Below are 12,787 nucleotides of genomic sequence, written 5' to 3'. Positions count from 1 at the left end.
AGGCAGCATCGAAAGGTCGAGACTTCTACAAAGTTGATGGGATGTGGTGATTTTGGCATTTTTGTTCCTTTTGCGAGCCTATATAGGTTCAATGAGAGTTGGTTGAAGCTTCATGGCTCATAGATTGTAGGTGTCCATAGATGAGTCATGTGTCTCTTTGTAACCTGCAACAAGGCTAGTAAGCATGAATAGGGTGTCCTTAGTCCATGTTGCATGATAGTTTCTAAGCCAATAAAGTGTCACTTCTACATTTGTAATTCTTATAACCATTCGGGTTGCAGTAGTTCGTATTGCGTGTGGAACATACAAGTCGTGGATTATCGAACCATCACATTAAGAAGCTCTATCATTTTATACAGTGTGTTTATTTAATCGTGATCTCTTCTCAAATTCGTTGTGTCTTATGAGTGACTTTGTGTATGCTATAAAGGCTCAAAATCCAACAATGATATGGGGTTTACTTTTTGGATGATTTGGTAATGGTACTAGAGGCATCAAAGATGATGCATATAGTAGATTGCATGTATTTATGAAAGTTGGCTCATGAAACCTCAATCTATGGTTTGATTTCATGGTTTCTATTGCCCCAATTGCGTCAATAGTTCTTCTCACAATTATTCTATAACCGAGATTTCTAGCTAAAGTATGTAAATACTATCCTGTAAAAGGGGGCTGTTTGGGCTTAAACCGGACGAAAGGGATCTTTGGTCACTGTCACGACCTACGAAATGGCGCTCCCATCGTTATGAGTCCTCATCGTTATGAGTATGAGAAAGGGCCTCGGTTAGCTTGAGAGGCTCCCGACTGCTGCTATCGACGGTCGCCTTCATGCCTCCTCGGCCCTTTCCCCATGACCTCTTACTATGTATTACTCACGAGCCTGCCATGTGGAGCTTGGAGGAGGTTCAGAGGAGCTTGGAGGAGGTTTTGCGTCGAATGACCGCAAGTAAGCAGACTGCCACGTAGAGGGCACGTGACATGTGGTGGCACTAGGTGGACTGAGCGCGTGACACGTGGCGTGGTAGACGCGTGCAACACGTGAAAAATGCTCTTGGATCAAGATTTAACATCATATAACTTGCCCTTGAATCAACATCATATAACTGCTTGTCTAACTGAAACGTTGAGATAAAGCCAAGGCAAGTAGGGCTCTTGAAACTTGAAATTTTATTTCTTGAAATTAATTCAAGAAGGTGGTGGCATCGTGAGACCGATCTCTATAGCAACTCGTTGGATTTTTCGATATGCTTTCTGCAGTCGTATGCGATGTTCACCAATAAGGAACGGCAGAAGCAGCGTACTGGCAAGTATGGATCTTCTCGTGATGAGTACCTTCAGGTATTCACCTTTTGGCTTGACGAAAACACTTTCTTTACAACTGTGTGCCATTTTTACTTCAGAATGCTTCATATAATGCTTTTAAGTGTTTCATTCGCTTATATGGCGTTGTATGGATTGCAGGACCTAGTCATAGAATTTCAAAACGCAGTAACGGAAGGTACCTCCCCCTCCCCTATGCGTTCAATCTTTGTGCCTTGATGAGTGGACGTTGAGAGCTGTACAGCACCAAGAAAATATTAACTTATTTTTTGAAAATCCGTTGCCTTGCAGATTCAAAACAACGGATCGTTGCACACCTTGCAAACTTTGCTTATGATCCTTTCAACTATGAATATTTTCGCAATGTATGCCTTATTGCTCTTCTATGGTAGCATTTTGGTAGCTTGGCCATGGCAATTTTTTGTCTCAATTCATATGCAGTACTCCCTGTACATTTAGAAGGGTTGTTTTGGTTTCATATTTTCTCTTGATTATACTTCCAAGTTTTCCTTGGGCAATGGGCTTGTTCTTGGCAAACAGAGACGTTATTTGTTTATGTGCTTTGCAGCTTCATATAGTAGATCTCTTTTTGGACTGCCTTACAGAGCCATGTGAAAAGCTAGTAGAATCTGGAATCGCAGGAATATGCAATTGTTGCCCAGGTTTCAATCACTATTTCTATATTGATATTTGTGTTAGACGATGCTCAGTTTTGATATCACTCGTAGTCTTGATTTGCATGGATAAGGACTTCGTAGAGGTTTGCAGGTTTTTCTTGTTCCTTTGGTGATGTTTAATAGTGTAGACTCGACCTTTATCAATAATAGTGGCTCAATACTGTTTGTGTCACAGATCCCAACAATGCTGCAATTATTGTGAATAACGGAGGAATTTCTTTGATAATCGCATGCTTAGCCAGTCCTGTGCAGAAAGTTGTAAGCTCTACATTGACCTTCTCTAAAGACTCCTATTTCTGTCATCAGTAGAATCCATTATTTCACATTTTGAGGGCGCTGGACTTGAAGTACCAAAACATTTGGCTATACTTGCCAACGTATATAACCAAAACAAGTTGCAACTTTTTCCTAACAATACTTCCGGCATTTATGTATAAGCCTTTTGATTCCTCTCAAGACTAACTGACTAATGTAATCAATATGAGGTTATGGTTTATAACCCCGTTAGATTGCACTACATAAGGATAAGCTGGAACAGAGCATGGCTTAACGAGCAAGTTATTTGTTTCCATCTCTTAAATTACTGTCTGTTCCAGTGTATTCTAAGTTGTAATTCAAATTGGACAAATCTGTTGGTGCTGAGGGCCTGGAAAGAATATGTGCTACCTGTTCATACGTTGTAAAATGCGCCGAATTAAAGTCTTTACTTTGCATTTCTACTTCGTTAAGTGGTAAAGGACTTTTTTGTGCTTGGTTCTTGCATGAAAAGGCCAGTTGCATGCTTCTGAAGTGCAGACATTCTTTGCATGAAACATCTGAGAGGTAGTGCTACAGCAGGTTGCTTTTACTCTGCCATGAAATTGTTGCTGATTCAAGATGGGAAAAGTGCACTTTGGGCATGAAGCCTCTGCTTGGATCTTCTATGATCCACAATTTCTCAGTTTAACCTAATCTATCCAAACTGGAAACTCCTACACAGCGGAACATGGTTTTGTGAGAGAGATCACACAAAATTACTTCAAATACCAACTCACTCCGTGTGAATGCATGTATAGAAAGAGAACACTTTTGCTATGGAGAAAGTACACACAGATGCACAGCCAAAAAACAATCTCGTATATGTCAAAACCATGTACAGAAACCTGCCAAATTTGTACCCCTTGTAAGTTGCAACAAGCCTGATCAGGCTGAGCAACAAGACTTGGAGGGATTTACAAAATATCAAGTCGTGTTTTGGGTCATTTTGTAATTTGGAATCTTCTATTGGTCCTTTATATTTCATGTAAGCATTTCTCTTCCAAGTTGTGAGTTCGAGCAAGTTTTATAATCTCTGAAAACCAACAGGGAATTCTCGAAACTTCATGTAATTGGCAGGAGTATTAAATGAAGCCCTTATTAAGGATTGTATTTGTTAGTCAAAGGGCTTGCTAAAGGATAAGTCTAAAGTTTTAGTTGACCTTTGATGTGTTCCAAGGTGACCATGGCAAACTAAAATCAATCTAGGACGATTGGACATGCATGGTCAAAAGTGCCAAGCGGGCAGATGGGTCCTTGCACATGGTGGGAAAAGGAGCCATGCATTGGATAAGAGAAAAATTAAGCATGGACAAAGAGAGGAAACGAGACTAGTTCATTCATTCTATGAAGGGTACAGAGAAAGCTGCGAACCAAGGAAGAGAAGAGAAAAGAGGTAACAGGATCTGCTAGACCAATTCCTTGTTGTGGAAAGCCGAAGAGCTGCAGTCCACCGTCCATTGTATTCCAAGAGCTAAGGCTCATTGTGATTGTGAGTAGTCCTTCTAGCTGCATGTTAGAGGCTGCTAAGAATGGATTGTGGTGGCTGTGCTTTGAGAGAACTCCTCTAGCTTGAGGGAGAGGGGACTTGATCAATCCTTTACCTGTTTGCCAGAGTGGTCAGGGGTAGTTGGAGGCACAAGTTGAGCTTGGATACCAGAACAAGTGCAAAGGATTTTGTCCAGAGACTCACACTGCTGTGTATTCGAGTGCTCCAAGGGTTCTGTAATGTTATTGTTGCATTTACAGACTTTTAGAGTTTGTCTTAACTTTCCATCTTTGTAGATAGATCTGGTCCATGCAAAGTATGGGATGTTGAAAGACTAGTTAAGCTTCACGTTTTGTGATTGCGCTTTGCATGGGAGTGGAAGTTGACACATGTTGAAGAGGTCACATTTGGGACAAGGTAAGCCAGGACTAATGCATACCGATCACCTATGGTCTCCTTTGCATAGATTCCGTATTGTATATGAGTATTATTTCATGTTGAATTGTATGAGTAAGGAATTAAACTTTCAATCCAGCCCAATAGAAATGGTTCTTGACTGCCTCGTATGTCTTTTGACTTCCCGCATAGGCTAGTACAGGTGAATTACACAATCATGAAGAATTATCTCCTTGAATCGAGGTATATTGGGACACAAACCTGTTCTTTATAGAACATTAGGCCATCATGCGGCTAATAATGTTTCAGTCTAGGATCCATTGGATTCCTTTCTTAGAATCGGTCCTTAATAAGGGTCATCCCTCAGTTTATCCTTTATTTCTTTTATCCAAGGAAGAATATGGCATAGGATTGAGGGATTGGACTAACAGCACCTGCTACCACATTGTCCCGTCCTGGTTTGTACTTACTGTCAAAACCACAGTGTTCTTGAATTATGACATTCCACCTGGCATTAAATAAGGTCGAGTAAATATTGACTTTTGGCTTTGATGATCCATTAAAAGGTTGAATCTTGTCTCCAACAAATAGTATCTCCAAACTGTCAGTGCATGCATAATTTCAAGCAATTCAAGGTTATGGTTAGAATACTCCTTTCTCCTTCCCTCAACTTTTTTTATTCATAAGCTACGGGTCATTGTTCTTCACTAAGGACTCCTCTAGTAGTTACATACTTGCATTGGTGGTTACAATAAAATACGTGATCAAACTTGGGTAACTTGACCATGGGTGCAGTCATAAGGGGATTTTTGAGTTTGTGAACGGACCAAGGTTCGAAAAAGTACCTTGCTAGCCATCAGCACAGATGAGAAAAGAGTTGGGCGTGATAGCAAGGCAGCAATAAGGGAACCATGGATACCGTGTCAATTTCAATGTATTGATATGTTAGGTGTGATACCTGCCGCTGGGGTGTGATAAATCATCTTGTTTTTAAATAGATTGTGGGTGAAGTTGGACACAGTCTTCAAATTATCCCATTTTCATCTTACAAGATGGGATACTCATGGGTATATTAAGTTATTAATGTGTTAAAATAAGTAACAGTTTTCTCCAACTCTACCTGGCTTCCTCTTTGTTTCTTGTAGGTAGCTTTGTTAGTAGAGCCATATGAATTTCAGGCCTTTTTCATTGTATTCCTTGTATTCACAATACATCCTGCTTTACCTTCTTTATCATACTTTCTGTTTTTCAATCTCTTTGCATTACTATTCGAGATCAATGGGTTCTCTTGCTGAGTTTGTTTTGATGTTTTCGAGTGTAGGTGCTCTATGCTGTAGCAGCACTTTACTACTTGTGCACACCCACAACAAAAAGAGGTATATTGGAGCCCTAGAATTGATCTACCTTCCAGTTTTTAAAATAGGTTGTCCTGATGATTCTGAAATTGCGCAGGACTTAGAGATTTTTTGGTTTGTGCTTTTAAGATGTCAATTGCTATGATGGTGGGTGTACGTGATTGAGCTGGCATGCAACTGTGGTAACAGTAAAACTTTCACTAAAGATATGAAGCTGAAACATATCTAGTTTAGGAATGCTTGAGAAATTATGTTAACAGGTTGAGGTGGCACTTTCAGCCTCCACCTTGGATTTTTGTTAGCTCGTTTTGAGCTGGTTTTTTTTCTAATACATGACATGACGTACTTCCGCATTTGAGCTTGCTCTTGCGGTTTTCATTCATACTTAATGAAATAATCTTTTTGATAAAAAAGAAAAGAAATTATGTTAACATGAGGTGCAACCCATGAGCTGCCCAAAGACAGATGCCCGGGGGAGGACGGTCTGTCGCCCCTTCTTTTTAGAGCTCTCTCAGATACGATTAGGCCTCATCTACTTTCTGCCTTTTCAGAGGCTCTCGATATAGGATCTTTGGGTGAGGCATTATGCACAGGTGTAATTTGTCTTATCCCGAAAGGGGGAGACAAGACAGTCCCACGTAATTGGAGACCCATTACTTTTTTAGGGACAGCCTATAAGATCCTAGCGAAGACCTTGGCCCTTCGTTTAAAGCCTATGCTGCCATGCCATGCATGCTAAAACCGGCCTTCAGGAATCTAAAGGGCAGTCTACCGTAACTAAACAGACAACTACATCAATTACAACCATATCCCATAACTTCCAGCCACTTAATTACAATGAAACCACTTAGAAAATAAACTTGCAGAAATACCAGATGGAGGCTAGAATGCCTCTGCTCAATGAAATCAGACACGAGACACCCATTGGTCCCAAATGCTCTGGCGTTCCTTTCGGTATCTATTTAATTCTTCGGGAAAAGGAATATGCTTTTACAACAAGGGCTCACCCTTGTGCTGTGCTTCTTGCAATCCCTCTGTCAAAGCCAATGCTTGGCCTCAATCTGCTTCCAATTCCCAAGTGCACACACTAGTACCCAATTATCAAGCAAGGCTATGGCATTCCACACTGACTGCGCCAACCATAGTAGGCGCGGAGTTTCGAAACGGCAGGTTTCGAAATGAGTTTCAGAGTTTCGGAAACGTTTCGGGGCAAACCCGAAACGTCTGTGAAAACGTTTCGTGCATAATAGGGTATTTAAATATATATTTTTTCCCAAAAAAATGAAAACATTCTAGATTATTACCACCAGAGCTCCAATACTTGAAAAAAACTCATGAAACATAGTGCATAGACATTTGATATGTCACTAAGAAGTGATTTGATTCTTGAAACATATTATTAATTCTAAAAATTAACACATCATTGTACATTCGAAAGTCAATGGTGACATGCTCATATTTCAGAATTGAGAAAGATACATAAATGATTAAAATCATGGATTGTGATTCATGTCATCGTATCACGAGAGTCATGACAAGTCACAAGAGGTTCAATTTTCAAAGCTGAAATGATGCTAATACTAAATAGGTAATCCAATGATGCTGGAAAATATAAAAAAAGAGTACATAGCAAAATATGAAAGTTCTAAAGTAGTCAAGACTCAAAACATGAAAGTACTAGAGTAACAAAAAGAGTCCTCAGTCTGAACGGGCTGAAGAGCCTATATGGGATATGCCGTACAGGGTATACAGCCAACATGTTGCTACAGCATGTACGGCGTGTATGGACAAGCTGCACAACATGTATGGTGTGTACAAACGCCATGTGTATGGGCTGAAGGCGAATTGAGAGCAAGTACGGGCACCGAAATCGATATGCGAAGGTAAGAAATCCAAAAAACAGCATTTTTGGGGCTTTTCAACATTTAGGTTTTTTTTGAGGTCCCCGAAACGCGAGTTTCAAAACCGAAACGTTTCGTACATTTTGGGCTTGCTTGAAACACGTTTCGGGCCAACAATGGTGCCAACTGAGTGTGACAAGGCATCAATGCAAGTCCCCAAAAGTGCTCAAATAGCGTAAAGGCATAAGAATTGCAATACACTTTCCCTCGAGCACCTTTACAAGCACACCCTCTGTGGCTGGGTGTTTGTTTACAACCTGTATGGCCTAGAGAGAGAGCCCTGAAGCAAAATAGAAGCAATAACAACTTCAAAAATGACAAATGCAATCCAAAAGGAAGTCATAATATCGATACCGGCTGTCCATGGAAGAGGGGCAAGCTCTTTCTTGTACCTATCCTTTGTCTAGGCCCCCAGGGGTGTAGAAATGACTTCCAGCCAAGGGAAAAGAGAGAGAGACAGATTCTGGAAGCTGAGAATAGAAGGAGAACAAGGCTCACGGGTGCAGAGGCCAAAAACATGAGAAAAAGGCTAGAACATCAGCAACTGTGCCTCTGGAGGTGCACCAACAGCCTATACAGCCTCCAGAAGCAACCTTGGGGTACGTGCCAGTTGCAAAAATTACCATACAACAGCCAAAACGAGCTTTACACTATCCTCCTCCCTCCTCCTCCCTCCTCCTCCTCCTCCTCCTCCTCCTCCCTCCTCCTCGCTCCTCCTCTGACTTTCCTTTCACGGTGTGTCAGGATCTGTTCTGGAACCAAGATCTCATCTAGCTCCTCTACTTCACGTTGTATCTCATCAAGTATCTCTTCCGGCACATCTCTCTGGAAAGGTTTCAACAAACTCACATGAAAGGCATTGTGAATTGTTCAATGACGTGGTAGCTTCAGCCTCTAAGTTACATCATTTATCTTCTGCAAGACTTGGAAGGGTCCATGCTGGATTTAAGTTCAAACCATCTTCACATAAAATGACGAATGTATCACTTGATCTGAAATTCTGAATATACACAACATGGAAATCCTTCACAACCCACTTATCAAAGAAAGGCGAGCTGTGACACAGTAAGAGACTAAACAACATGTATATAAGACATGCAAAATGGACTGCAGCTCACACTTGTTGCTGTGTACAAAGGACCAGGCTCAAGGACTCGCCACAGGAGAATTCTAAGGACCCTACGACTCAGACGAGATGAACAGCTGCTCAAGCGACTCTCAAGCAAGTTCCGAATTGGAAATGGAGCATGTTAGAAAGTTTAATTGTGAAGTTTTTACTGCAAAGGTGACCTTATAAAAGTGACAGGAGGAATGTGTCAAGATGTAGGCAAGCCTCCTCTTGATTGTGATGAAGCCGAGCTTTTGGATGATCTAAAGCAAGCAGGGGATTGTATCTGGGAGGCTATTCTCTACTTCAGGGAGTGAATTATGACAGATCAGAGCAGCCACCTGCTGAGGAGGAATTATCTCCGTAAAACAAGAATGGGGTTGTTCCTACAGTTGAGTTGATGAAGCATCTGCATATATGGCTCATCCTCAAATGCAATGTAGAAGTTGAGTGTCGGGAAACTAGAATGATGGCTTTTCCTAGCCTTCTGGCAAGATCTGGAATAACGTTTAGCATCAGTTGTGGAGCTATGTGATTTTCTTTTCCATCAGAAGCCAGTTGCATTCAGTTTGTGGAGCTAAGTGATTTGCCCTTTCCATCAGAAGGCCAGTTCAGTAAAATATGTTCAGCCTTTAGCAGAGACCCATGTACTTTTGAGGAGGCAATTGATTTGATCAACTGGCCAGTTGAGCTAGCATGGACAAACAGACAACCTTTGGACATAGCTCTTTTAGACTGAAAAAGTGACAGCTGTCAAGACATCCTTCTTGGTTGGCCCCTTCTATGTTAAGAATGTTACTCTTTTGTTTGAAGCAGACCTTCATGTGGTGGAAGGTCGTCGAGTATGTCTTAATTGCCTTTGTTCAAACTTCTAATCCATGTTGTTGGTGTGTTGCATGAGGATTTATGTTCCTTTGGTACTAAGTAATGTTTTGTGCTTCTTGTGCAGAGATCTTGACTCCACAAGTTATTGAACAGATGAACAATTTTGCAGCTGCTGGATCTTTGGATGTACAGCTCTGCAACACAGCAAGAGCTTTTCTTGACAAACATGTGAAAGGCTAACCTTTGAGTGTCTAGTAGAGAGCCTTTTAGTATCCCAATATGCTGCTATGTATGGAGCCTTTCAACTTTTTGTTGCAGTCCAATGAGGAGAAACTAGGTGATAGCCAACGAGAGATGTTGACCAGATGTGTAGCATTGCATTGCTTTTGAAAGTTTTCTTAGTTTTTACACATTTGGTGGTCTTTGTGTTGCGTTTTATTGGTTTGTTGCATATTGTACCTGATCATGAAATTACTGATATCTGAAATTGTCTGAATTGCTCAATTTATATTAAAGTCGGGTCTACCCCTTTTTCGTGCTTTGTTAGGTTCAATTTCTGAATCTTTTGAAACCCAGATGGCAGCTTATGATTGGGTACTGATGAGAAGAGAACTGTAGCTTTGCTTAGTAAGTTATTTTTATTTTTATTTTTCTCCTTTACTCGTAATTTTGTTTAAAATCGCTGACAAACATCCGTCTTTCCTTTGTTCTTCTGCCTGTTCTATATAAAATTTTATTTGTAAGATTGGATATCTTCTGGTTATGAAAGTATATATATATATATATATATCGATTTCCAAGTAAGTATGGGGAATGTCATTATTGGGGGCTGAGTGTTGTAGGTGGCCTAACAGAGCGCATGATAGTAAGCTGAGGCCAGATGGTGTATGAATAGACGGGAACTGCATTTAGAGATGACTTCAACATGGTGGAGTTGCCTTCAGCTAAAAAAGGGGCAAGGGAAGGTGGCATCCACTCTTTAGAGAGAGCAGCTTTGGATGCTTTTTTTTTCCAATTCAGCAGCATAGATTCACGATGATGCTTTTCACACTTCGCCTCGCACGGATTGATAGATCCTATTTATGGAGGACATTCCCTTACGATGTTACGTTATGGAGGATTTGGCTTTAGGTTGGTACATAGACCAAGCCCGGAGGACATTCCCTTCTATTATGGAGGTTGGTACATAGACCAAGCCCGGAGGACATTCCCTTACGTTATGGAGAGTGTTTCTTGACTTTAGGTTGGTACATAGACCAAGCCCGGAGGACATTCCCTTATGTTATGGAGGATTTAGCTTTAGGTTGGTATATAGACCAAGCCCGGAGGACATTCCCTTTTGTTATGGAGGATTTGGCTTTATGGAGTTGTCTCCATAAGGTATCTGCATTGGGGCCTTAGGTAGTGAGAGTGAAATGATGCAAGGACACATAAGAAGAGCCTTCCTTTGTTCCGCTACACTGTCAGTATGGTATGAGGTTTCAGCTTCGTTTTAGAGAGTCAAAGCTCCTCATTGGGAGAGTTTTCATATTTCTACAGTCTTGTAGAAATTATTTTGGAGAAGGCTTTGGAAGCCCCTTAGTAATATAAAACGATTTTCTCTAGCTTTCTTTTCATGGAGGAATCTCAGCGAACGTGTGGAGGTCGAGGTTTGGATCTGCTACTAGTTGCCCTCAGTGCCTTTTTGATGAGGAGTCCATTCAACATTGTTTATGGGGTTGTAGTCAAGCAAAGTCAATCAGGAAGGAAACTACTAGACTTGTGAGTGCTCTTGTTCCCTCCCCCTTTTTCATGACCCGCGATTCGGTGGCTTGGCTCTCTTTCGAGGCCTTAGATGTTTTATGAGACGCATAGCTCCTCTTGGGCTCTTCCAGTTCGATGACATGTAGTTGAGTATTACTCTCTAGATGACGTTTCTCCTCCATGCAGACCTACACATGCCTTGTGGATATACTTTGGGAGATCTTAGTGAGCATTTCACCATCGGCATATATGGAGATCTAGATGCACAGAGGGACTGGATGGCTCCCAGGTCCACCCATCTCACACTTTGACGAGAGAACACTCTACATCCTTTGAGAGGCATTTACTTGAGCATGCAGGGGTCTTCCCTTAGGTGGCCATTGCCAATAAAATAACTTTCTCAACGAGGAAGAGGCTCCCCTTTTTTCTTGGAGTCCACTAGAGGTTTGAGGTGGCATTTTCAGCATCAATCTTGACTTTGAAAATGAGGAAGAGGCTCCCCTTTTTTCTTGGAGTCGATTGGAGGTTTGAGGTGGCATTTTTAGTGTCAACCTTGATGCTATATTGACTCTTCTTGATGAGTAGGTTTTTAAACCACTTAGGGTATATTGATTTTCATGCTTTGCATGATGTACTCTTGCCATGAGCATTTGCTATTGGGGCTTTTCTCCTATTTACTAGAATTCTTTTCATTGAAAAAAAAACGTGCAGCTTGATAACACTTATTGAACAAGGTTGAATTATAGCAATCGAGCTCTTGAACTATTTTCTTTATAGAGCTATTTTATGAGGTGTGCACAAACCTAAAATTTACATCAAAATATGTATGGATCACAATTGGGTTAGACCTAGATTTTTTATTTATAAGCCTAATTCCCCAATCTAAGATTAGATCATTCGATATCCATTGGTATGTTGTAGTATATGTATATTGGAAATTAGATGTTATAAGCCAATCATACTTTTGTCCAAGTGTGCTACATTTACATGTTTTAAGAAAGAATGGATATCTGTAGGGAGGGTCCAATCTATTTTCCATTTGAGTCAAGAATTATCATTTTAATATACTAGCCTAATTCCCCAATCTAAGATTAGATCATCTGATATCCATTGGTATGTTGTAGTATATGTATATTGGAAATTAGATGTTATAAGCCAATCATACTTTTGTCCAAGTGTGCTACATTTACATGTTTTAAGAAAGAATGGATATTGTAGGGAGGGTCCAATCTATTTTCCATTTGAGTCAAGAATTATCATTTTAATATACTAGCCTAATTCCCCAATCTAAGATTAGATCATCTGATATCCATGGGTATGTTGTAGTATATGTATATTGGAAATTAGATGTTATAAGCCAATCATACTTTTGTCCAAGTGTGCTACATTTACATGTTTTAAGAAAGAATGGATATCTGTAGGGAGGGTCCAATCTATTTTCCATTTGAGTCAAGAATTATCATTTTAATATACTAGCCTAATTCCCCAATCTAAGATTAGATCATCTGATATCCATTGGTATGTTGTAGTATATGTATATTGGAAATTAGATGTTATAAGCCAATCATACTTTTGTCCAAGTGTGCTATATTTACATGTTTTAAGAAAGAATGGATAATCTTACATATCTAATATTGTAGTCATGTCCTATTCAGATGGCAGATGACTAGGCCCATCAT

The 12,787-nt window shown here is 40.4% G+C and overlaps 1 protein-coding gene across 3 annotated transcripts; it reads left to right on the top strand.

Annotated features, from left to right (window-relative positions):
• Nucleotides 1-897: 897 nt before the first annotated feature.
• On the top strand, nt 898-9,906 carry LOC147896777 (ARM repeat superfamily protein). 3 transcript variants are annotated; one of them, XM_087381782.1, is made up of 8 exons: nt 898-946; nt 1,258-1,338; nt 1,462-1,498; nt 1,612-1,685; nt 1,889-1,982; nt 2,173-2,255; nt 5,498-5,552; nt 9,490-9,906. In XM_087381782.1, the coding sequence occupies exons 2-8, from the start codon at nt 1,267-1,269 to the stop codon at nt 9,603-9,605; spliced, it is 531 nt and encodes a 176-aa protein (XP_087237908.1). In that variant the 5' UTR covers nt 898-946; nt 1,258-1,266; the 3' UTR covers nt 9,606-9,906. The 3 variants fall into 3 exon arrangements, with proteins under 3 accessions (XP_087237908.1, XP_087237909.1, XP_087237907.1); XM_087381783.1 differs by lacking the exon at nt 898-946 and adding an exon at nt 1,109-1,143; XM_087381781.1 differs by lacking the exon at nt 898-946 and having other exon boundaries at nt 1,152-1,338.
• Nucleotides 9,907-12,787: the final 2,881 nt, after the last annotated feature.

This window comes from Dipteris shenzhenensis, chromosome 11 (assembly GCF_047967505.1).
Source record: "Dipteris shenzhenensis isolate YYH24624 ecotype China chromosome 11, Dip_SZ_1.0, whole genome shotgun sequence".
In the NCBI taxonomy this organism is placed as follows: domain Eukaryota; kingdom Viridiplantae; phylum Streptophyta; class Polypodiopsida; order Gleicheniales; family Dipteridaceae; genus Dipteris; species Dipteris shenzhenensis.
This window is presented reverse-complemented; position numbering and strand designations above follow the sequence as displayed.